Genomic DNA, 22,973 nt, shown 5'->3' with positions numbered 1-22,973 from the left:
GCCTACTTTGATGTTTGGAAATTCTGGGAATTCTTGGGGGGGGGGATGCTTTTCTATGGAATGGAATTGTTTGATGATAGATCCGAGGGCTTAACAGATGAAAGAGATGGCAGATATGATGGGAGGCTAAAACAGAGTGACCTATATGGTCATTTGCCCCAAGGCTGTGATATGTAGCCAGGAATCAATCTGAACCATGTGGGTTTGATATTAAAGTGGGCCTCCAGCAACAACATGTAAGGTTACATTTATTTTGATCATCAAAATGAAATGAGACAGCGAGGGGGAGGGTGATAAAGTCAAGGTGTAATAACATGGTAAATTAGATGGAATTGCATCAAATAAGAAGAGAGCTCCTGGTGGTTAGGGTCTAAAACCGTAGCCCTTGGTGTCGAGCAGGCCTTCTATCTGGGTGAAGTACTCTCTCTCTCCCAGATCTATCCCCCGCCCCCCCACTCACCCAGGGGCATGCCAATGCCGTAGCCCTTGGTGTCGAGCAGACCTCCTATTTGGGTGAGGTTACAGTTGAGGCGGCGGTGGTACTCGTTCATGGTGCTCTCCAGCAGGAAGGCGTATTTAGAGTTGACTACGCGGGCGATGCCTTCTTCTGTGCTCTTCACAAATACACTGGGCTGCTTGGAGTGCATGTAGTTCCACATGCGCTGGTACGTCTGGTAGCGCGAGTTCTGTTCAAAGGTGTGTTGAAGGTTGTCATGGCAGGAAAAGAAAGGGGAAAGTGCTAACTTTTTGTGATACATTGCGTCTCAAACACACATACCCCCACCAAATACACAGGACCACCTATAAAATACACAGGAACCCCCATCAAATACACAGGAACCCCCACCAAATACACAGGACCACCTATAAAATACACAGGAACCCCCACCAAATACACAGGACCACCTATAAAATACACAGGAACCCCCATCAAATACACAGGACCACCTACAAAATACACAGCAACCCCCACCAAATAGACAGGAACCCCCATCAAATACACAGGACAGGACCCCCCGCTTTGAGGACAATACAGTGCCACTGACACGGCCTGCAACCAAAACATGCGGTCTCTCCTTCACTGCAGCCGAGGTGAGTAAAACATTTAAACGTGTTAACCCTCGCAAGGCTGCAGGCCCAGACGGCATCCCCAGCCACGCCCTCAGAGCATGTGCAGACCAGCTGGCTGGTGTGTTTACGGACATATTCAATCAAACCCTATCCCAGTCTGCTGTTCCCACATGCTTCAAGAGGGCCACCATTGTTCCTGTTCCCAAGAAAGCTAAGGTAACTGAGCTAAACGACTACCGCCCCATAGCACTCACTTCCGTCATCATGAAGTGCTTTGAGAGACTAGTCAAGGACCATATCACCTCCACCCTACCTGACACCCTAGACCCACTCCAATTTGCTTAACGCCCAAATAGGTCCACAGACGATGCAATCTCAAACACACTGCACACTGCCCTAACCCATCTGGACAAGAGGAATACCTATGTGAGAATGCTGTTCATCGACTACAGCTTGGCATTTAACACCATAGTACCCTCCAAGCTCGTCATCAAGCTCGAGACCCTGGGTCTCGACCCCACCCGGTGCAACTGGGTACTGGACTTCCTGATGGGCCTGATTTGGCTTGTCACCAAAAGCACTCACAAACCTCTACAGATGCACAATCGAGAGCATCCTGGCGAGCTGTATCACCTCCTGGTACGGCAACTGCTCCGCCCACAACTGTAAGGCTCTCCAGAGGGTAGTGAGGTCTGCACAACGCATCACCGGGGGCATTTCGCTACACTCGCATTAACATCTGCTAACCATGTGTATGTGACAAATAAAATTTGATCTGATTTGATTACACAGGACCCCCCCATCAAATACACAGGACCCCCCACGAAATAGACAGGACCACCTATAAAATACACAGGAACCCCCATCAAATACACAGGACCCCCATCAAATACACAGGACCCCCCATCAAATACACAGGAACCCCCATCAAATACACAGGACCCCCCATCAAATACACAGGAACCCCTATCAAATACACAGGAACCCCCTATCAAATACACAGGAACCACCACCAAATACACAGGACCCCCTATCAAATACACAGGAACCACCACCAAATACACAGGACCCCCCATCAAATATACAGGAACCCCTATCAAATACACAGGAACCCCCATCAAATACACAGGACCCCCCACCAAATACACAGGACCCCCTATCAAATAGACAGGAACCACCACCAAATACACAGGACCCCCCATCAAATACACAGGAACCTCCATCAAATTCACAGGAACCCCTATCAAATACACAGGACCCCCCACCAAATACACAGGACCCCCAATCAAATACACAGGAACCACCACCAAATACACAGGACCCCCTATCAAATAGACAGGAACCACCACCAAATACACAGGAACCCTCCAATCAAATACACAGGACCCCCCACCAAATACACAGGACCCCCTATCAAATACACAGGAACCACCACCAAATACACAGGACCCCCCCATCAAATACACAGGAACCTCCATCAAATTCACAGGAACCCTTCAATAAAATACACAGGAACCCTCCAATAAAATACACAGGAACCCTCCAATCAAATACACAGGAACCCCCATCAAATACACAGGACCCCCATGAATTACACCTGGGGCGCCCACACACACACACAATCCATACCATGAAGAAGGTCATGGTGGAGCCTCCTTGGATGGTACCATACTGGATGTTGGTCTGGTCAGCCAGGTCGTCAGGAGACTCGATGGGCACCTCCATCCTCTGAACTGTAAGGAAAGCTGCCAGGTTGGCCGTGTAGGAGGAGATGATGATTAGAGTGAACGCCCACCTGGGGGGGAGGGACAGAGGACAGGCATATTATCACAAGTTACACTATGGCAAAGTTAAGCCTACTCCTGGGCTCAGTTGTTAGTCCAGAATAGTGTTGCAGAATTACGGTAGCTTTCCCAAAATGTGCAGGTTTTCGAGAAATCACGGTTGCATTTCCTGCTTATTCACTCCTAATTCCTGACTGATTTTTGAAATCTTACACCCAGGATTTCTGGAAAACCTGGGTAATTTGGGTAAATTAGCAGACTTTTGCAACCCTAGTCCAGAAACTGGCTTCATATGTGTCCAGTCCACCACCGCATTATATTACACCTTAAAGTGTTGCTCTTGTTCTGAACCTTTGTAAAGGTCAAATGTCAAATTGTTGAAATCTTTCCATTCACAGAGTGCTGTCAACGGTTACAGTTGTACTGATCTAATGGAACGTTTGTTGATTGTCTGAGCATCTACATAATTATCAAAAAAACTACTACTTTATCCTTTAGGTTGAACACCGTTTTATTCTGAACAGTGCATTGCAGTATCAAGACAATTCAGAGTTAATGGAGCTAACTAATGAGAGTGGTGAGGTTTGGTGAAGTACACTCTCAGAAAGAAATATGCTATTTATACCCTAAAAGGGTTCTTCGGCTGTCCCCATAGGAGAACACATTGAAGAACACTTTTTGGTTCCAGGTAGAAATTGTTTGGTTCCAGATAGAACTCTTCTGGGTTCCATGTACAACTCTTTCCACAGAGGGTTTTACATGGAACCCAAAAGGATTCTACCTTGAACCCAAAAAGGTTCTACCTGGAACCAAAAAGGGTTCTCCTATGGGGACAGCCGAATAACCCTTTTGGAACCATTTTTTCTAAGAGGATACTTCAGTGAAAAGCCGTTGTTTGGAGGATTTACTGGCACAATTAGGTTATAACAACAAGGTCATTACCAATGGGAGATAATGCATTTTACAGTGTAGATCTAGTGTATAAATTGCCTGGCTGGGCTGATGAGACAGTGGATTCCGCAGTCAGATGAAACAGAGTATATAGGAATTTTAACGTCATAGATTTAGCCGGTAGTAACTTGTGGAATAGACACCGGCTGGAATGCAGTTTTAACCAATCAGCATCCAGGATTAGACCCACCCGTTGTATAATGCGGTATAATATAATTCCCATTAGTATATGACTGCCATCTGGTTGATCTGATGAACAGTAGCTTTGGGAGAAGAGTAAAGTGGAGGAGGAAGTAATACAGAGGTTGATACTGTAGCTAGCCACGCACGAGCACCCGCACCCACTCACCCCCTCCAACCTCCCTCCCACACAACCCATTCACACTCACCAGACCCCGGAGACGCAGCGTGTGGACAGGGCGCGGGGCATAATCTCAGAGCCCTGCTGCATGAAGCCTCCCACGGGGAACCACAGGCTGTTGCCCAGGGTGTACTGGTTCTCCAGCATGTCCTTGCGCCCCATCAGACACGGGTGAGGGTTGTACCACTCATAGGGACTCAACCTGGGAGGAGGACAGAGAGAAAGGGGGACTATTTAGTCTTTAACATAGGATTTATACATAATAGCATCATGTCTAAATGAGTGAAAAAGGATCCCTAAAATTGCATTTCATAACCTCTCTATTAGATAAGTAGATGAGGGAAAGGAGATTTAGAGCCTCATTAGATATAAGATGCAACCTGGTCCCTGATCTGTTCGTGCTGCATAGCCACCAGTCTACTCTATCTAGAGTGGATGCAGGTTGAGGTGTCCCCCAGCCCAGTAGGTGGCGTAGTCAGTTACCTGGCGGCTAGGAAGAGCACACAGCTGACAGCCAGGTAGGCCAGCAGCATGAAGAGCCACACGGCTGGAGAGAACGGGTCCAGGAAGGAGAAATAACCTGGCTTCCGTCCCTGATTGGAGGATGAAGACAAAGATTGTGTTAACGGAGATCAATACCAGATGGTGCAGTTCAGATTTCAAACACAAGGGGACAAAGTATTGGCATTGATTTCATTACAGACTGGGCAATGTGAGTACAGGACCATATCCACAATTGCACAGTGTAGCAAAAGGTTTTGCTATAGAAGATGACAACAAGTGTTTCTTATTGGACAAATACAGGTAGTCCCTCACTGTTTCAGCCCGTTTTCTTCCATTTGGTGCCTAATGAATACGACTCAGGACAGCTTGAGTAATTACATTGATAATGGTTTTCCTGCATGCTCTGTAAACCCTTGGGAGATGGAATATACTAGACTACAGAGCTGGGTTTCCGTTAGCTGGTAATATCCGGCTTTTGGCCTATAAAAAAGCCTATAAGTTAAAAAAAAAAAAAAAAAAAAAAAAAAAAACATTGTAAAATGATCCTTTTTAGGCTATTCATTGATGGACATACCAGTCGATGGAAATGCATGTGACTGGGCATGCTAATCGGTCTATAGGTTCATTTGCATACTTTTGTGAAATGAAATTGGCTCATGTGTACAGTATATCCGTTATGCTTCGTATTAATCAGACGCTTGCTTATAGCAAACCTACACAGAACCAATGAGCTGAAAATCGGTCAGGACAACGCGAGAGCTGCTAGTTAAAATGCAACAAGCAGGCTTGCTTCATCAGCGCAACACACATCTTGGAACGAGCATGGGCACATAGCCTACTGCCTTGTGCGCATTGCTGCGCTTTTAATGTGAATAACGTTCTGATCTGTTGCATCAGACGCATTGCTTTTTTTAACGTTTATTTTTCTTTCTTTTCTACTGGTTGTATGAATTTGGGATATATCATCCCACAGCCGTCCCAGAGTCTGTATGGAATAGGCTATTTCTTTATAGAATATATCAACTTTTCTAGTATGGGGGATAGTACATTTATACATAGACTAGTGATTTTGCTGTTCGTTACTCGTGTTGTTGGCTGAGGAAAAGTAAATGTGGACATTTCTTCGAACATCTTCAGTGTCCATCAGAATTTGGTAAGGAAGGAGCCGCACGTTGCATCCTCGACTTACATGTTCCGTTAAATATGAATTACCATAATCTAATGTGATTTCTGTCATTCTGAGCACCATGGGTGGACGGCCTAATTAGGTTACGCACACAATACATATGGGGCAGGTACATTTCTCAAATTTCCAGTAAATTACAATGTTGCCAGTCAAATGCCCGGCGCCACATTTTCATAAGGATACCCTGCTACAGAGTAATGTGGCTTGTTTGCTGTCCATATATGATCATTGCTTTTTTGATGAATACGGTTGGGTGACACTTTAGTTTAAGGCCAGCTTATGAACTGCTTATAATCATCAAGCTATTGTTTGAATTACATGCCTATTCACTGCATTGACTTGTATATGATCACGTGTCCTCATAATAAATGATTTATGCACTGTACTCGCCAATGTTACTAAATACATCCACAGCTGATAGACAGTTTTACAACCAAGCCATTTTATAATGGTCTATAAACAGATGAAGTGAGGTAGTAACAACTGAGCCATACAGGGAACAATGAACAAAACGGTGCATTTTCCACTGCAGACCTGGTCCAGCCTGAGTCTTTCCAAGACCTTCTGGTATTATCAAATCAGACCAAATGTTTAAAAAAATAATTGCATTTTCATAGCTAGAACTGACACTTAGGACATTGGAAGAGCACCAACTCCCACAGTGGAAAAGCACCAACATAGTACAGCACACATCATCTGTAGTCAATGGCAGTGCCTTACCCATAGTGATAAATCATAACTTAATGGATTTGTCTCTGTGGTCATCTTACCAAATGGACTCTGTACAGGATGCTGATGCCCAGAGACATGAAGGGTTTGGAGAAATCTATGACCTTCTCCCTCTCTGAGGTGATGGTGAACCCAGCTACCGCCAAGTCTGCTTTCTGTAGGGAAGAGGGATGTAGATAGATATGGGGGTTAGAGAGCGTGAGAAAGAGATGGGATAGAGAGAGAGAGCAATAGAGAGAGAAGGAAAGAGAGTGAGAAGGGTGGAGAGAGAGGAAGTGAGAAAGTGAGAGAAGGGGGAGAGCGAGAGAGAGAGAAGGGGGGAGAGAGTGAAAGAGAGAGTGAGAGAAAGGTGAGAGAGATGGAGAAAAAGAAGGGGGAGAGATAAAGAAAGAAAGAAAGAAAGAAAGAATGAGAAAGAAAGACAGCGAAAGGGAGGGAGAGAGAAAATACAGAGAAAGAGAGAGAAAAATATAGAGGGTGATAGATATAAGACAGAGGGGAGTCGAAGAAAGAGGAAGTGAGAGCAGAGAGATGGAGAGATACAGATAAAAAAAGGGGTCAATTGGGGTTATCGAGGAGAACTTGAAAGCAGTCTTGACATATAGGAGCCCTGCAGGGGTGAGTGTAGACTGTAGTGTAAGAGGAGGAGGGGAAGATTCTTCAAGAGCGAGGTAGAGAGGAAGGAGAGGGGCGGGAAACACCATAGAGGGCATAGTCATCATAGAGTGCATGGCTGATCCAACAAAAACAAGACCCCAGACACCTCTCTGTTCCTTAATTACATATTCATTGATTAATGAGGACGTACTCATTAACGAGTTTCACCCACTTTCATCAGGCAGTAGCATGAGAGAAGGGCGGGAGAGAGGGGGGTGGGTAAGTGTGTTATTCAATGAAGTGTTTAGGGAATGTTAGTTTGTGTGTGTGTGTGTGTGTGTGTGGTTATTGCATAACGATGATTATTTAAAAATTAAATGAGAGTGTGTGTGTTTTCATGGAATTTACATAACCTTGTGTGTGTGTGTGTGTTTTCGTGTGTGTGTGTGTGTGTGTGAGGGCTCCATTAGTGTGTGTCTCTCCGTGTGTGCCACCAGAGTGTGTTCACGCCACATGAGTACATGTGTGTCGTGTGTGTGCGCGTGTGTACACATGTTCATCCACGTGTGCAACGGAGAGATTTTGATTAGCCTCTTAACGAGTTGGTTGGGTCACGCATGGCTCCACTACCCCACCAGCCCCACTCACACAAGGGGAAGGTAAGGTCGTTACAGACGTCATCATCATTATCATTATCAGTAACAACGTTATTAGACGCTATCGGGAGTCGAGATAGGGCCACACAGATAGCATCAGTAATTGCAGTTGTCATTTTGAGTGGTGGCAACATTAGCTCAAAACGATGTTATGGCAACAGCAAGTGTGGTAAAATAACGGGTGGGTCTGTGGCGTTGTGGCCAAAATATCCTTCGCAGCCACAAACAAAATAGAAACAGTAGACGCTGTTGTTGTTGTTGTTACAGCAAGAGCAGTGGAAAGAGCTTTGAGTGCCTTGCGGATTCCAATACATTTTGCTGCGTCAGCTGCTATCACAAGGGAATATTTACGGGAGAGTTGAGATTCATAGACTTGAGTTGGCTCAATGTAAACAAGCACACACAAACAGTATGTTGTAAAAGCTGTGACAAGGGATGCACATTTCTGGTTACTTTCCCAAAATTCCCCAGTTTTCCAGAAATCCTGGTTGGAAGATTCCTGCAATTAATAAGCAAGAAATCTGTGAATCCTCTAACGAGGATTTTTGGAAAAAGGGAATTTGGGGGAAAGTTAACTGAATTTTGAAACACTAGATCTGACTGTGGTCTAAAAGCCACCAGTTCTATACTACTAACAGCTACAGGTTAGCATGACGATTAGCAGACTTTGATCAGTGGTCACCAATCATGGTACTAGAGAGCTTAGCAGGTTTTTGTTCCACCCCAGTACTAACACCTGATTAAATAAATCAACTAATCATCACAACTTAGATGAATTGTATCAGGTATTGTAGTGCAGAGCTGGGGCAAAGCCAGACATCCCTATAGCTCTCCAAGACCAAGGATTTTATCCAGGCTTCTTGTTAGTTACCATGGCGAATATTTAAGGCTGACTTTGACTGATTGAAGACCCACCCTATTGACCCACCATTACAGCCAGTCGTCTAGATGGTGTTTGTGTGTGTGTGTGTGTGTGTGTGTTTGTGCGTGTGCACGCGTGTGTGTATGCGTGTGAGAGAGTGAGTGCGTGTGTGTGTGAGAGTGTGTGCGTGTGTGTGTGTGCATGTGTGTGTGAGACTGTGTGTGTGAGAGTGTGTGTATGTGCGTGTGTGTGCATGTGTGTGAGAGTATGTGCACTTACCCTATTGATGAGCTCTCCCACCATGCCTGTCCAGGAACCATTTGGTTCAGGCGCTCCATATAGACCGTCATCCACCAGCTTGATCCTGAAGGAGAACTTCAACATGTCTGACAGCTCTCTTAGCATGTCCACACAGAAGCCCTGGTACCGGTCGTTTCCCTGCAGCTCCTGGTAGTTGGACTTATGCATCACATACGGGTTCTCCTGCAATAGCAGGAAATCAAACGGCATTTACCCGAAACGTGTTGATTAAAAAAAATATATATATATCTATGCACTCGTTCTTGTCTTTTGTTACTAGCACTGACTTGGTTGATAGCCACTTATTAAGGAAAACATTTGATTGCTATGACTGTGAGATGTGGTTGTCTCACCTAGCAATCCTCAGATGAATGCACTAACTGTAAGTCGTTCTGGAATAAGAATGTCTGCTAAGTGACTAAAATGTAAATCTATATGTAATGCAGACTTTTGAAGTAAACGTCTTACCAACAGCTGCTGAATATCTCTTGATCATAATTCAAAGAGGAACAGTGTCCTGAAGCATTTAGTAAGGGCTGAATCTTCACTTGGAATGCGTGCACATACCCTCATTTACATATATTGTAATTTCTCACATATAGGTCACTGGCAAAATGATTTGTCACTAAGCGGCAATAAGCGACCTATTAGACACGAATGACATTAACATCTACTTAGCACTTACTTGATCAGGTGTAAAGAAGTGATATTACAAGTTACAGTACAATAAAATGATTAGTGTACTCCTGAATGATTTTTTTTTTTTGTTCTTCGTAAATTAAACTCCATCTTGTTTGAACCCAAAATGGCCAACAGAAAACCAACAGTTTCACATTCTACCAATGCAAATTTGCGAAACCACAATGTCTTTACCAATATGGTGGTGACGATGAGCGTCTTGTTAGCCAACGTCTCCGACATGTTGATGTCCAGAGACGTCGAGTTCATCGACAACGTGTCATTAGAGTACCAGATTCCGATCTATACACGCGGATGACGAAGGAAAGAAAAGGATTGGGAGAGGGGGACGAAGAGAAAGAGATAGACAATAGTGGTAAACCCGTGATCAATGTGTATGCATTAGTCAATACGTATAGTGCATCTAACTCCAGTACTTGTCAAATCAACTCATAAATTCAGCCAGTCAACCCACTGTGACCCAGTCACATTTGAACCCATTACCCCTTGACCCCCTGACCTCTTTATGACCCCCATGGTGCTTCTCCAGGATCCTCAGGGTATAGTTTGTCCTCTGGCCTTTGCTGTTGAACTCCACCCTGCCAGTCAACCCATCATACTCCACCTGAGAGAGAGAAAGAGAGAGAAAGAGAGAGGGAGTGAGTGAGGGAGAGACACAGAGAGAGAGACAGAGAGGGAGTGAGGGAGAGAGAGAGAGGGGAAGCAAGAGAGTGAAAAACTAAATGTATTCTTTCAAGGAGCCAGAGAGAGAGAGTGGCAAATAGAGAGAAAAATAATGTTGGACAGAAAGTGAGGGGAGGGACAGAGAAACAGAGAGAAAGAGAGAGGGAGAGATTCAGCCCAGACAAACAGACCAGGCAATAGCTAGGCTTGGCGGCGGTATATTAGATGGCTGAAAGTGGCGAGAGAGACAGAGTGATGTATGGTTAAAACAAAAGGCAAGCAGAGAGACAGAGGGTGCAGCGTGGAGAGGGAGAGACTCAGGATGAATTATACCCTGAAAGAGAGGTAGAACGAGAGATGCCCAAACGAGGAACAACAGAGTGGGGGAAAGAGGGGGGAGAGGAGAGGAACCACTGCCAAAGAGTGTACGAATGATGGAATGATGCACGGAGAGCGAGAAAACATTGTCTGAGACTGAAGAGAGATGAGTGGAGAAACAGATGGTGGAAGATAAGAAATGGCAGACTCCAATAGGAGGAGGAATGGAGGAGGAAGTGAGGATGGAGAGAAAATGTGCTGCCCAGCAGAGCACTACAATGAAGATGGGAAGAATACCATCAACACCACAACATACAACAACCACAAAACAAGAGCAGACAACATACAAATGCCCCAAAGGCGGCAGGAAGGTTATAAGATGGTGCTTCAAGCACTAACGTTTTGCTAAGTGGAGCTGTGCTATTCACTAGTTAGCCTACTAGTAGAGTTGGGGTCAATTCCAAAACCAACTCAGTCAATTGCTCAATAATTCAGGAGTCACTTCATGAATTGAAAAGTTCTATCACTTTTATTTTATGAGCTGAAATGCCATTCATCCCGCAAATGTACTGATTTTATATGGATTTGCCCAGCAACCCTTGTTACTTCTGTAGTTCATGACCAAAGGTAGCCATGTTTTGGCTAAGCATGGAATCTATTAGAACCGGACTGGTCTGTAATCAACAACATCACATTGTTGCCTTGGCAGGAGAACGAGTTGTCTACGGGGACAAATGCATAAATAGCTCGCCACTCGAGTTGGGACAATGTTCAGTAACAGGTGGATGTACCTGTTACAGTAACAGGTGGATTTACCATGGTATGTTGCATATTTCCACTAAGCACTGGACCTATTGGGACGATGTTACATTGTTGCCTGGGCAAGACAACAATGAGTTGGCTTATATGCAGGTGGCACAATTGGCTAGTTTGGACAACATGCAGTAAAGAGAAACCACACTGGTGAAATAAAGGTTTCTGTAGTCAACAGAACTTACAACAACATTACAATGGGATAGTTGGGACAGCATTGGGACAGTGTTGGGACAGCATTGGGACAGTGTTGGCACAGCATCGGGACAGTATTGAGACAGCATCGGGACAGTATTGAGACAGCATCGGGACAGTATTGAGACAGCATCGGGACAGTATTGAGTAAAGAGAGAGCAGGTGTGGGTACCATGCGCAGGTAGTTCATCAGGCTGGTGCCGTGCTGCCAGATCTGAGGAGTGGTGCAGCTGAGTGGCTTCACTCCAATCTCCTGACTCCGGTTGAGCTCACGCACCGCCCCCACCACCACATGCACCGCATCAAACATGAGAGCCGACGACAGCTGTGGGAGAGAGAGAGTAAAAAAGACATAGGGACGGAGGGAGGGAGGGAGGGAGAGAGAGATGGAGAGAGGCACAATAGTAGAGAGAGAAAGAGAGAGATAAAGAAAGATAAGGGAGACAGGCATAAGGATAGAGAGAGAGATGGAGAAGGAAAGACAGAAACACTGTGGTCTGTGCCAAAGCGATTCAATCAAACCTTAAAGGGAAACGTTGGGATTTTGGCAATGAGGCCCTATATCTACTTCCCTAGAGTTCGATGAACTCGTGTACACCATTGTTATGTCTCTGTGTCCAGTATGAAGGCTTGTAGGGGTAGGTTTGTGAACCAATGCTAGCTAGCGTTAGCGCAATGACTGCAAGCATGTTAATTAGCAATTGTGCTAGCGCTAGTTAGCAACTTCCGTCTGACGCTGGGGAAGAAGATAAAGGGCCTCAATGCCAAAATCCCGAACTAACCCTTGAACATTAATGACATCTGGTCAGGCATCAGTCAACCGGACAGAGTGTGAATCACACAGATTGTGAGTGACAGCATGGCAATCTGTGTACCTCGACTGTCAGTTTGATTGTGTCAAAAGGAATAGTGATAAAGTCTGTGTATGAGGCCGGTGGGAGGAGCTATAGGAGAACGGGCTCATTGTAATGGCTGGATTGGCATTAATGGAACGGAGTCAGACGTGGTTTCCATACGTTTGATACCGTTCCGTTTATCCCATTCCAGCCATTACCACCAGCCTCCTCTGCTGTGTATGACCTAGAAATGTACGAGTAAATGTGTGGCATTGCACGTACGAGTAAGTGTATGAGTGAGCATGTATGAGGGAATGTGAAATTGCATGTCATTATACTGTTATAGTATGAAATATATGATGCTAGATCAGTATAAGTTAGTATCGAGAGTATACGGGTAGTAGTCAAAATATGTATGGGTAACACCTGGAGGGTAACTTAGCAGTAGTGAATACACAAGAGAAATACTTGGCTGACATGATATGAGTAAGTTACTGTAGCAGTATATGACTAAGTTTCTGTAGCAGTATATGTGTCACGCTCTGATCTGTTTCACCTGTCCTTGTGCTTGTCTCCACCCCCTCCAGGTGTCGCTTATTATCCCCGGTGTAATTATCCCTGTGTTTCCTGTCTCCCTGTGCCAGTTCGTCTTGTTTGTCAAGTTAACCAGCGTTTTTGTGTCTCAGCTCCTGCTTTTTCCTAGTCTCTCTTTTCTCGCCCTCGTGGTTTTGACCCTTGCCTGTCCTGACTCTGAGCCCGCCTGCCTAACTACTCTGCCTGCCCCTGACCTCGAGCCTGCCTATCATCTTGTACCGTTTGGACTCTGACCTGGTTACTGTACCTCTGCCTGTCCTGACCTCGAGCCTGCCTATCGCCTGGTACTGTTTGGACTCTGACTTGGTTTATGAACTCTCCCCTGTCCTGATCTCGAGCCTGCCTATCATCTTGTACCGTTTGGACTCTGACCTGGTTACTGTACCCTTGCCTGTCCTGACCTCGAGCCTGCCTATCGCCTGGTACTGTTTGGACTCTGACCTGGTTTATGAACTCTCGCCTGTCCCCAACCTGCCTTTTGCCTTCCCCTTTTGTTATAATAAATATCGGAGCTCAACCATCTGCCTCCTGTGTCTGCATTTGGGTCTCGCCTTGTGCCCTTATAATATGAGTAAGTTACTGTAGCAGTATATGAGTAAGTTACTGTAGCAGTATATGAGTGACAGTATAAGAGTAACAGTATGTGACAGTGTATGAGCAAAATGATTTGAGTAATAAGTATATGAGTATTAATAGGTAATCAGTATACAAATGACAGACTAATGAAAGAGAATATAACAGTGTTTGAAGAAGGTATGCATTACAGTGAATGTAAATATGGAGGGAGAGTATTACAGTATATGAAAGTATACGAGTATAGTATACTGTATGAGAAAGATTGAGTATGAGCAACAGTAACAGTGTACGAGTACAACCACATACAAGGTGTCCTGTTCTCACCGCTGGGCCGGGGTAGGGGCTGAGTTCACAGCCCTCCCTCCAGGACAGGTTGAGACTCCTGATGAACTCCAGGTAGAAGGGATGGCTGCTGTTGAACATGGAGAAACCCACGATGTTGGACTGGTCATCCACCACGTCATCCAATCGCAGCAGGGGAAAGTCCTGATTGACATAAGAGAGAGGGAGGGGCTTGGGAGTGTATACTCTAGAGAGAGCTAGCTAAACCACACAGGTGGATAAAAAGTTTGTTTATATTTAATGTGATGCATAGTATTTGATGTATATTATATGTATATTATATGTATATATTATAAGAAATGATTGTTCGACAGTGACGTATGAGATAACAGTGTGAAAATAGGGGTAGAATAGGGGTAAATATTTGAAATATTTTTTAAATGCAGGCTCTGAAAAAGATCATTGCAGTTGGACAGCAGTGGTAACAGTGTACCACAGCATCTCACAATAGCAGAGTGATACTGTATACTGTAAGGCCACAGTGTATCAGTACGATATAGGACAGTGGTACAATACAGTGACAGAGGCAGGACAGGGAGCCAGCTCTAGACAGTAGAGTGGCGTGCCATTCAGCCACTGTATGAAAATGAAAGGGTGATGATTTAGAGATTTCTGGCCCCTCTCCAAAGTTTCGGGGAACTGCCGTTTTGCCCTTAGGGGTGTGAGGCGCACGCCCTTGTAAGTACCACGGTAAAAATGTCCTGCACTGTAGACGGGACGGGATATGATGTTGGAAATATTATTAGCTATGTAAGTCACCTCGCACAAGGGCATGCGCCGGGCAGGGAAATAATGATGACAAACTGCGCACTCCCATCATGCATTTCAGATGAGATCCGCCGCGATAGCCATCCATAGGCCGGGCGGCCAGGGCACGAGCAGAAAGGGTAGAGGGTAGGGTACGGAGAGGGATGGGAGGATAATTTTGATTGGTATGCTCTTACCATGGTGGTGAGGATGTACTTGTAAAATGCTGACGTCATCCCCAGCTCCGATGCCTGAGGGGTGGAAAAGGAGAGAGGGGGTCATTGGTAACAGTGCTGAACTGTACTGCATTGTGGGTGATGCAATAACTTGATCATATGGCATTCAGATAACAAGTTGGTTCGCTTTATACACATCAGTCGGTGTATAACATGTAGAACTGTGACCTCTTTGCTATTGAGACATAACGTTAAGCAAACAGAGCATATCTGCTATTTTGATGTGCATTTACATAGCTTACATGAAGACTATTTGTAGCATTTACATAGCTTACATGAAGACTACTTGTAGCATTTACATAGCTTACATGAAGACTACTTGTAGCATTTACATAGCTTACATGAAGACTACCTGTAGAATTGACATAGCTTACATAAAGAGTACTTGTAGCATTTACATAGCTTACATGAAGACTACTTGTATAATTTATATAGCTTACATGAAGACTACTTGTAGAATTGACATAGCTTACATAAAGACTACTTGTAGCATTTACATAGCTTACATGAAGACGACTTGTAGAATTGACATAGCTTACATAAAGACTACTTGTAGCATTTACATAGCTTACATGAAGACTACTTGTAGAATTGACATAGCTTACATAAAGACTACTTGTAGCATTTACATAGCTTACATGAAGACTACTTGTAGAATTGACATAGCTTACATAAAGACTACTTGTAGCATTTACATAGCTTACAGTAGTTGTGCCACTGGTAGTGCCACCAGTAGAATACAGAACAGAATAATACATCATTTAAAAGCATGCATACATAATGTGCCTTCTGGCTGCAATACAGAGTAGAATAAAATGGTACTATGTGTTATACTGCAGAGAATGACGTTGAACTGGGCAAGGCAAACCTACATAAAGATTTCATAGCACATTAATAATTCACGCAGATTCATAAGTAGATATATTCATTACGTCTAAGTAACATCATGATTCCATTTATGGATTGTTTATGTACTGCTTACAAATGTGTTATATATGAGTTATACATGTGTTAAATATGAGTATAAATGTGTTTTAAATATATATATGAGTTATACATGTGTTTTATATATATGTATGTGTATATATATATATATGAGTTATACATGTGTTTTATATACACTGCTCAAAAAAATTAAGGGAACACTTAAACAACACAATGTAACTCCAAGTCAATCACACTTCTGTGAAATCAAATTGTCCACTTAGGAAGCAACACTGATTGACAATAAATTACACATGCTGTTGTGCAAATGGAATAGACAACAGGTGGAAATTATAGGCAATTAGCAAGACACCCCCAATAAAGGAGTGGTTCTACAGATGGTGACCATACACCACTTCTCAGTTCCTATGCTTCCTGGCTGATGTTTTGGTCACTTTTGAATGCTGGCAGTGCTTTCACTCTAGTGGTAGCATGAGACAGAGTCTACAACCCACACAAGTGGCTCAGGTAGTGCAGCTCATCCAGGATGGCACATCAATGCGAGCTGTGGCAAGAAGGTTTGCTGTGTCTGTCAGCGTAGTGTCCAGAGCATGGAGGCGCTACCAGGAGACAGGCCAGTACATCAGGAGACGTGGAGGAGGCCGTAGGAGGGCAACAACCCAGCAGCAGGACCGCTACCTCCGCCTTTGTGCAAGGAGGAGCACTGCCAGAGCCCTGCAAAATTACCTCCGGCAGGCCACAAATGTGCATGTGTCTGCTCAAACGGTTAGAAACAGACTCCATGAGGGTGGTATGAGGGCCCGACGTCCACAGGTGGGGGTTGTGCTTACAGCCCAACACCGTGCAGGACGTTTGGCATTTGCCAGAGAACACCAAGATTGGCAAATTCGCCACTGGCGCCCTGTGCTCTTCACAGATGAAAACAGGTTCACACTGGGCACGTGACAGACGTCACAGAGTCTGGAGACGCCGTGGAGAACGTTCTGCTGCCTGCTGCTGCTGCTGCAACATCCTCCAGCATGACCGGTTTGGCGATGGGTCAGTCATGGTGTGGGGTGGAATTTCTTTGGGGGGCCGCACAGCCCTCCATGTGCTCGCCAGAGGTAGCCTGACTGCCATTAGGTACCGAGATGAGATCCTCAGACCCCTTGTGAGACCATATGCTGGTGCGGTTGGCCCTGGGTTCCTCCTAATGCAAGACAATGCTAGACCTCATGTGGCTGGAGTGTGTCAGCAGTTCCTGCAAGAGGAAGGCATTGATGCTATGGACTGGCCCACCCGTCCCCGAGACCTGAATCCAATTGAGCACATCTGGGACATCATGTCTCGCTCCATCCACCAACGCCACATTGCACCACAGACTGTCCAGGATTTGGCAGATGCTTTAGTCCAGGTCTGGGATGAGATCCCTCAGGAGACCATCCACCACCTCATCAGGAGCATGCCCAGGCATTGTAGGGAGGTCATACAGGCACGTGGAGGCCACACACACTACTGAGCCTCATTTTGACTTGTTTTAAGGACATTACATCAAAGTTGGATCAGCCTGTAGTGTGGTTTTCCACTTTAATTTTGAGTGTGACTCCAAATCCAGACCTCCATGGGTTGATACATTTGACTTCCTTTGATCATTTTTGTGTGATTTTGTTGTCAGCACATTCAACTATGTAAAGAAAAAAGTATTTAATAAGAATATTTCCTTCATTCAGATCTCGGATGTGTTATTTTAGTGTTCCCTTTATTTTCTTGAGCAGTGTATATATGTGTATGTATATATATATATATATATTTAAAACATGTATAACTCATATATATATATATATATATATATATATATATATATATATATATAACATATGTATATATATATGAGTTATACATGTGTTATGACTTCATAGATCGAGGAAGCCTTCAAATAAAGTGTTTTTCTTTGAAGGACTTTAAACAATAATATATAATAATAATACATGCCATTTAGCAGGCCTTTTATCCAAAGCAACTTAGTCACGCCTGCATACATTTTACATACGGGCAGCCCTGAGAATCAAACCCACTATGCCTTGCTCTTACACCTGAGCAACAGATGACCACACTGTTGTCAATTGTCTTTGTAACTGTAGCCCGTGAGTGAGTGTCCTGACCTTCTGGAGGATGAGGTAGGAGATGGAGGCATTCGCGTCGATGATGATAGTGGCCACTTTGTCGTCTCTGATCTCCTTCAGCAAGGGGGTGGGGTCCAGGCTTTCGTCCAGCATCCTGACGGACAACGTTTCCCGGGAGATCAGGAAGCGCCGCACCAGCTCCTCCAATCGCAGCAGGCCTAAAGGGTGGAGGCGGGGAGGGAATCAAAGTTAGTGACTGGGAATGTGTTGATGAACTGCAAATGTTGTGATACCTCAACCAAACATTTCAGAGAACTACAGCACTGTGTCGTTGTTTCAAAACTCTTTGATTACTGCTACCATTTTGATTACTGCTACCATTTTGATGACTTATATTTTGCTCTATTTCTCTGTCCCCCTCCCCCTTTATAATATACTGCGTAGTTACTCTAAAACTACTTTGGTAAATATACCATCAATTAACAGGTAATCAGATGGTAACTAAATGCCTAGAGGATGCTGGTAACGTTCACATTCTCTCTAATCTGATATTTTGGTGAGGTGTGTAACAAAGGAGGGTTTTTCAATATTTTCAATTGTTTCACTTTCTTCTTAAAATGAATGACAAGTATACCTTTACTTCCTGCCTGTTTTTATAACATTCAGTGACCACTGAGTGAACGTATCCAGGACTAGTAAAATCACATGCATGACCTTGATAATTGAAACAATAAACTCTCCATAGGGTGGCTGTAATTTAACTGAGCCGTGAACAGGGAAACCAATACATCGGCAATGTAGCTGACTGTAAAAGCAATTTTAAACAGAACAGAGAAGAAGAAAAATATATTTTGCGAGGGCACATTACACAGACCGCATACCAGTCCAACCAAGTGGAAAACAGTGGGATCGATAAAGAAGGAGGGCAGCGCGGCCTGTAAAAAGATGCATTCGGTGCACGATCACACCTGACCTTGGCCCCAGACCTGAGCAGTCAAGTGGAGAGGCAGCTCATAAGTGGAAAGCATAATCCAATCTGGAGGGGAACTGGGCTAATCCACAGCGTGGACTGGCCGGGCGGCTGCACTCTGTGTGCAGGGGGACCCTAGGATACAATCTGCTGCTCTGCTGAAGATTCAGGGGCATCGGCTGTACGTTGACAAGCCGAGAAGCGTCAAAACATATACACAGTACATAAACCTCAACGGATAGCTATGCACTGCTATAACCTTCTTGGCTAAATGAAGGATTACGTGAGAGTGTTTGTGTATGAAAATACGGAGGTAAAGGAAATACAGGAGGACATGAATAAAGTCCAGCTCAACGCCCACGCTCTGCCTTGGCATAAATGAGACTGTACACTCTTCGAATAAAGGGTTCCAAAAGGGTTCTTTCGGCTGTTCCCATAGGATAACCCTTTTTGGTTCCATGTGGAACCTTTTTTGGTTCCAGGTAGAATCCTCTGTGGAAAGGGTTCTACTTGGAACCAAAAAGGGTTCTCCTATGGGGACAGCCGAAGAACCCTTTAAGGTTCTGGATAGCACCTTTTTTTCTAAGAGCGTACATAGGGAAGAATTGTAGTACAGAAATATACCTGTTGGGAAAGATAGGAGCATGAATGTAGCATCAGACACCCTTAGGTGTACACTCACACTCTGCTTTGGCGCAGATGAGGCTGGCGGTGGGGTAGCTGAAGGAGCGGAGGATGGCCCCTATAGCCAGGCTCAGGTCCTCGTTGCTGGGGTAGAGGCTGACCGAGGCGAAGCGGAGGTATGGGAGTTTGGGCGTCTCCTCCGGGCCTATCTTCACATGAGGGATCTTGAGACAGCAGGCAACATAAGGCGTTATAAATTCTCTTTTAAGCATTATGAATTGGTCACGGGAAGTGTTCATCATTTTTTATGTGAGTGTGTTATAGAGGATGGATTATTATTATCATACGTAATATATTATAAATCGCAAAAGAGTAAAGGAAGGGAGATGACGGGCCGGGTGGGATATTAAAGGACCAGTAGAGTCAAAATGATGTTTTTCCTGTGTTTTGTATCCTTTCGTACACCAGCTGATGAAACTATAACACCGTAAAAGTGTGAAAACATTTGATCGGTGTTATTTCCTGATAGTTCCTGATAGAGTTTCAAACCTCTGGCTACTTTTCAGATTACATAACCCTTCCCCTCCCCATCCAGACCACTCTCAGACAGCCCTAGCAAAATTCTTGCTTGAGAAAATGGTTTTTGATAAAAAAGCTATTTTTGGTTCTTTTGGACTATTTTAATGGAAAACTATTACACTAAGGTAGTTAATTGTTACCGCAAAATGATTTGATATTAAAATAAAAACAGCTACATTGAGCCTTGAAGCATTCAAGCTTTTACCTGGGACAGTATTATCATGCTCTGTCCACCATGTTTACATATTCATCCCAATTGAAGAGCAACCAAACAAAATGTGTTTTTATACTGGTTTAAAGTATAAAGTCTCATAAAGTCTCATGTGAAAATGCCTACAGAGATTTCCATTGGCAGATGATTGACAGCATCCATATTATATTATTATAATCAGTCCTGTTGCAGATTCAGACGACGAAGAGATGTATAGAGATTGTAATCTAAACATGGAATACGTTTGTGATTCATTATCGGAGCTAGTGAAAGAAGGAGTATTAGCCAGGTCAATTCTCTGCATGACCGAAGTGGGACCATGCAGGTTGAAACGGAGTGAACCACAGTGAACTCATTACAGAGTTCACTGAACTATGACCGAGGGAGAGAGATCAGAGAGGACATTTCCTCGAGAGACGATGGCTGTGTTCCAACATGAACTGTTTCCACGTCTCCTCTCCCTCACATCCTCTGACCGGAAAGGACTCAGAATATATGCATTTTCATATTGGTTACCCCAGCAGGATTGTTATAAACTAAATGGCCGAAACCTATCCAGGCCTTTCAATGATCGGTAATCATCCAGTAAGCAGACAAGTAGTGGAGTAGTGGTTTATGAGAGTATGGGGATACAGTATGAGTAGCAGTGTGAAGGTGGTTTAGAGGTCATAGCTAGCTCACCTCCTTCTCCCCACAGATGTGACTGACAGTTGAGCCTGAGGCGGGACTGGATGCGGGGCCAATCACAGAGACCACCCCCTTCGGCAATATCTGACACACTGGAGAGAGAGAGAGAGAGAGAGAGAGAGAGAGAGAGAGAGAGAGAGAGAGAGAGAGAGAGAGAAGGAGTGAGAGAAAGAGAGAGCGAGATGGTGTGGGATATATATGGTGAGAGAAAGAAAAGGGTAGACAAGAGAGAGAGACAGACAGGAAGGAGGGAGAGAGCGATGGGGGAGTTAGTAAAGAGGGAGAATTTTCCAGCAAGATGGAAGAGTCAACATCTTGGATGAGGTCCAGTTCTGTCTGTGTCCTGTTCTTGGATGATATATCAAATTAAGAGTCAATGCCAGACACTTTTGATTAATTGAAGCCATAACGGCAATCTGAGTCCACGCTCTGTCTAGTGGAGATTAGTGTTCTAATTCTGTCCAGAAAAACCTATGCGGCTCTTCTAGATCTGAGACAGATAAGCAATGTGTGTGTGTGTGTGTGTGTGTGTGTGTGTGTGTGTGTGTGTGTGTGTGTGTGTGTGTGTGTGTGTGTGTATGCGTGTGTATGTGTGTGTATGCGTGTGTATGTGTGTATGCGTGTGTGTGTATGCGTGTGTGCGTGTGTGTGTGTATGCGTGTGTGTGTGTGTATGCGTGTGTGTGTGTGTGTGAGTGTATGTGTGTGAGTGTATGTGTGTGTGTGTGTGTGTGTGTGTATGTATGTGTGTATGTATGTGCGTGTGTGTGTGTGTGTATGCCTGTATGCGTGTGTGTGTATGCCTGTATGCGTGTACGCGTGTGTGTGTGTGTGTGTGTATGCGTGTAAGTGTGTGTGTGTGTATGCGTGTGTGTGTGTATGTGTGTGTGTATGCTTGTGTGTGTGTGTGTGTGTGAGTGTGTGAGTATGCGTGTGTGTGTATGTGTGTGTGTGTGTATGCTTGTGTGTGTGTGTGTATGCGTGTGTGTGTGTATACGCGTGTGCGTGTGTGTGTGTGTATGCGTGTGTGTGTGTATATGCGTGTGTGTGTGTGTGTGTGTATGCATGTGTGTGTGTGTGTATGTGTGTGTGTGTGTGTGTGTATGCGTGTATGCGTCTGTGTGTATGCGTGTATGCATGTGTATGTGTGTATGTGTGTGTGTGTATGCGTGTGTGCGTATGTGTGTGTATGCGTGTAAGCGGGTGTGTGTATGTGTGTGTGTGTATGCGTGTGTGTGTGTATACGTGTGTGCGTGTGTGTGTGTGTATGAGTGTGTGTGAGTGTGTGTGTATGCGTGTGTGTGTATGTGTGTGTGTGTGTGTATGCGTGTGTGTGTGTGTATGCGTGTATGTGTATGCGTGTATGTGTGTGTGTGTGGGTATGTGCGCGCGCATGTGTGTGTGCGCGAGTGTATGCGTGTGTGTGTATGTGAGTGTGTGAGTATGCGTGTGTGTGTATGTGTGTGTGTGTGTGTATGCTTGTGTGTGTGTGTGTATGCGTGTGTGTGTGTGTGTATACGCGTGTGCGTGTGTGTGTGTATGCGTGTGTGTGTATGCGTGCGTGTGTATGTGGGTATGCTTGTGTGTGTGTATGCGTGTGTGTGTGTGTGTGTGTGTGTATGCGTGTGTGTGTGTGTGTGTGTGTGTGTGTGTGTGTGTGTGTGTGTGTGTGTGTGTGTGTGTGTGTATGCGTGTATGCCTCTGTGTGTGTATGCGTGTATGCATGTGTATGCGTGTATGTGTGTGTGTGTATGTGTGTATGCGTGTGTGCGTATGCGTGTGTGTGTGTATGCGTGTAAGTGTGTGTGTGTATGCGTGTAAGCGTGTGTGTGTATG

At 44.6% G+C, this 22,973-nt stretch overlaps 1 protein-coding gene across 1 annotated transcript in view; it reads right to left on the bottom strand.

Annotated features, from left to right (window-relative positions):
- The window catches only part of LOC135549991 (glutamate receptor ionotropic, kainate 5-like), a 37,624-nt gene that overhangs the window by 8,856 nt on the left and 5,795 nt on the right, over window positions 1-22,973 (bottom strand). Inside the window, exons 3-16 of the mRNA XM_064980411.1 lie at window positions 21,133-21,230; window positions 19,720-19,885; window positions 18,107-18,285; window positions 14,982-15,035; window positions 14,020-14,181; window positions 11,862-12,014; window positions 10,200-10,304; window positions 9,875-9,982; window positions 8,981-9,184; window positions 6,628-6,741; window positions 4,651-4,760; window positions 4,196-4,369; window positions 2,701-2,866; window positions 461-686 (exon numbers count right to left, since the gene is read on the bottom strand). Coding sequence (XP_064836483.1) covers window positions 461-686; window positions 2,701-2,866; window positions 4,196-4,369; window positions 4,651-4,760; window positions 6,628-6,741; window positions 8,981-9,184; window positions 9,875-9,982; window positions 10,200-10,304; window positions 11,862-12,014; window positions 14,020-14,181; window positions 14,982-15,035; window positions 18,107-18,285; window positions 19,720-19,885; window positions 21,133-21,230 — 2,019 coding nt within the window. The remainder of the gene's footprint in view (window positions 1-460; window positions 687-2,700; window positions 2,867-4,195; window positions 4,370-4,650; window positions 4,761-6,627; window positions 6,742-8,980; window positions 9,185-9,874; window positions 9,983-10,199; window positions 10,305-11,861; window positions 12,015-14,019; window positions 14,182-14,981; window positions 15,036-18,106; window positions 18,286-19,719; window positions 19,886-21,132; window positions 21,231-22,973) is intronic.

This window comes from Oncorhynchus masou, chromosome 12, assembly GCF_036934945.1.
Source record: "Oncorhynchus masou masou isolate Uvic2021 chromosome 12, UVic_Omas_1.1, whole genome shotgun sequence".
In the NCBI taxonomy this organism is placed as follows: Eukaryota; Metazoa; Chordata; class Actinopteri; order Salmoniformes; family Salmonidae; genus Oncorhynchus; species Oncorhynchus masou.
Note: the sequence above shows the minus strand (reverse complement) of the source record. Positions and strands in the feature narration are given on the sequence as shown.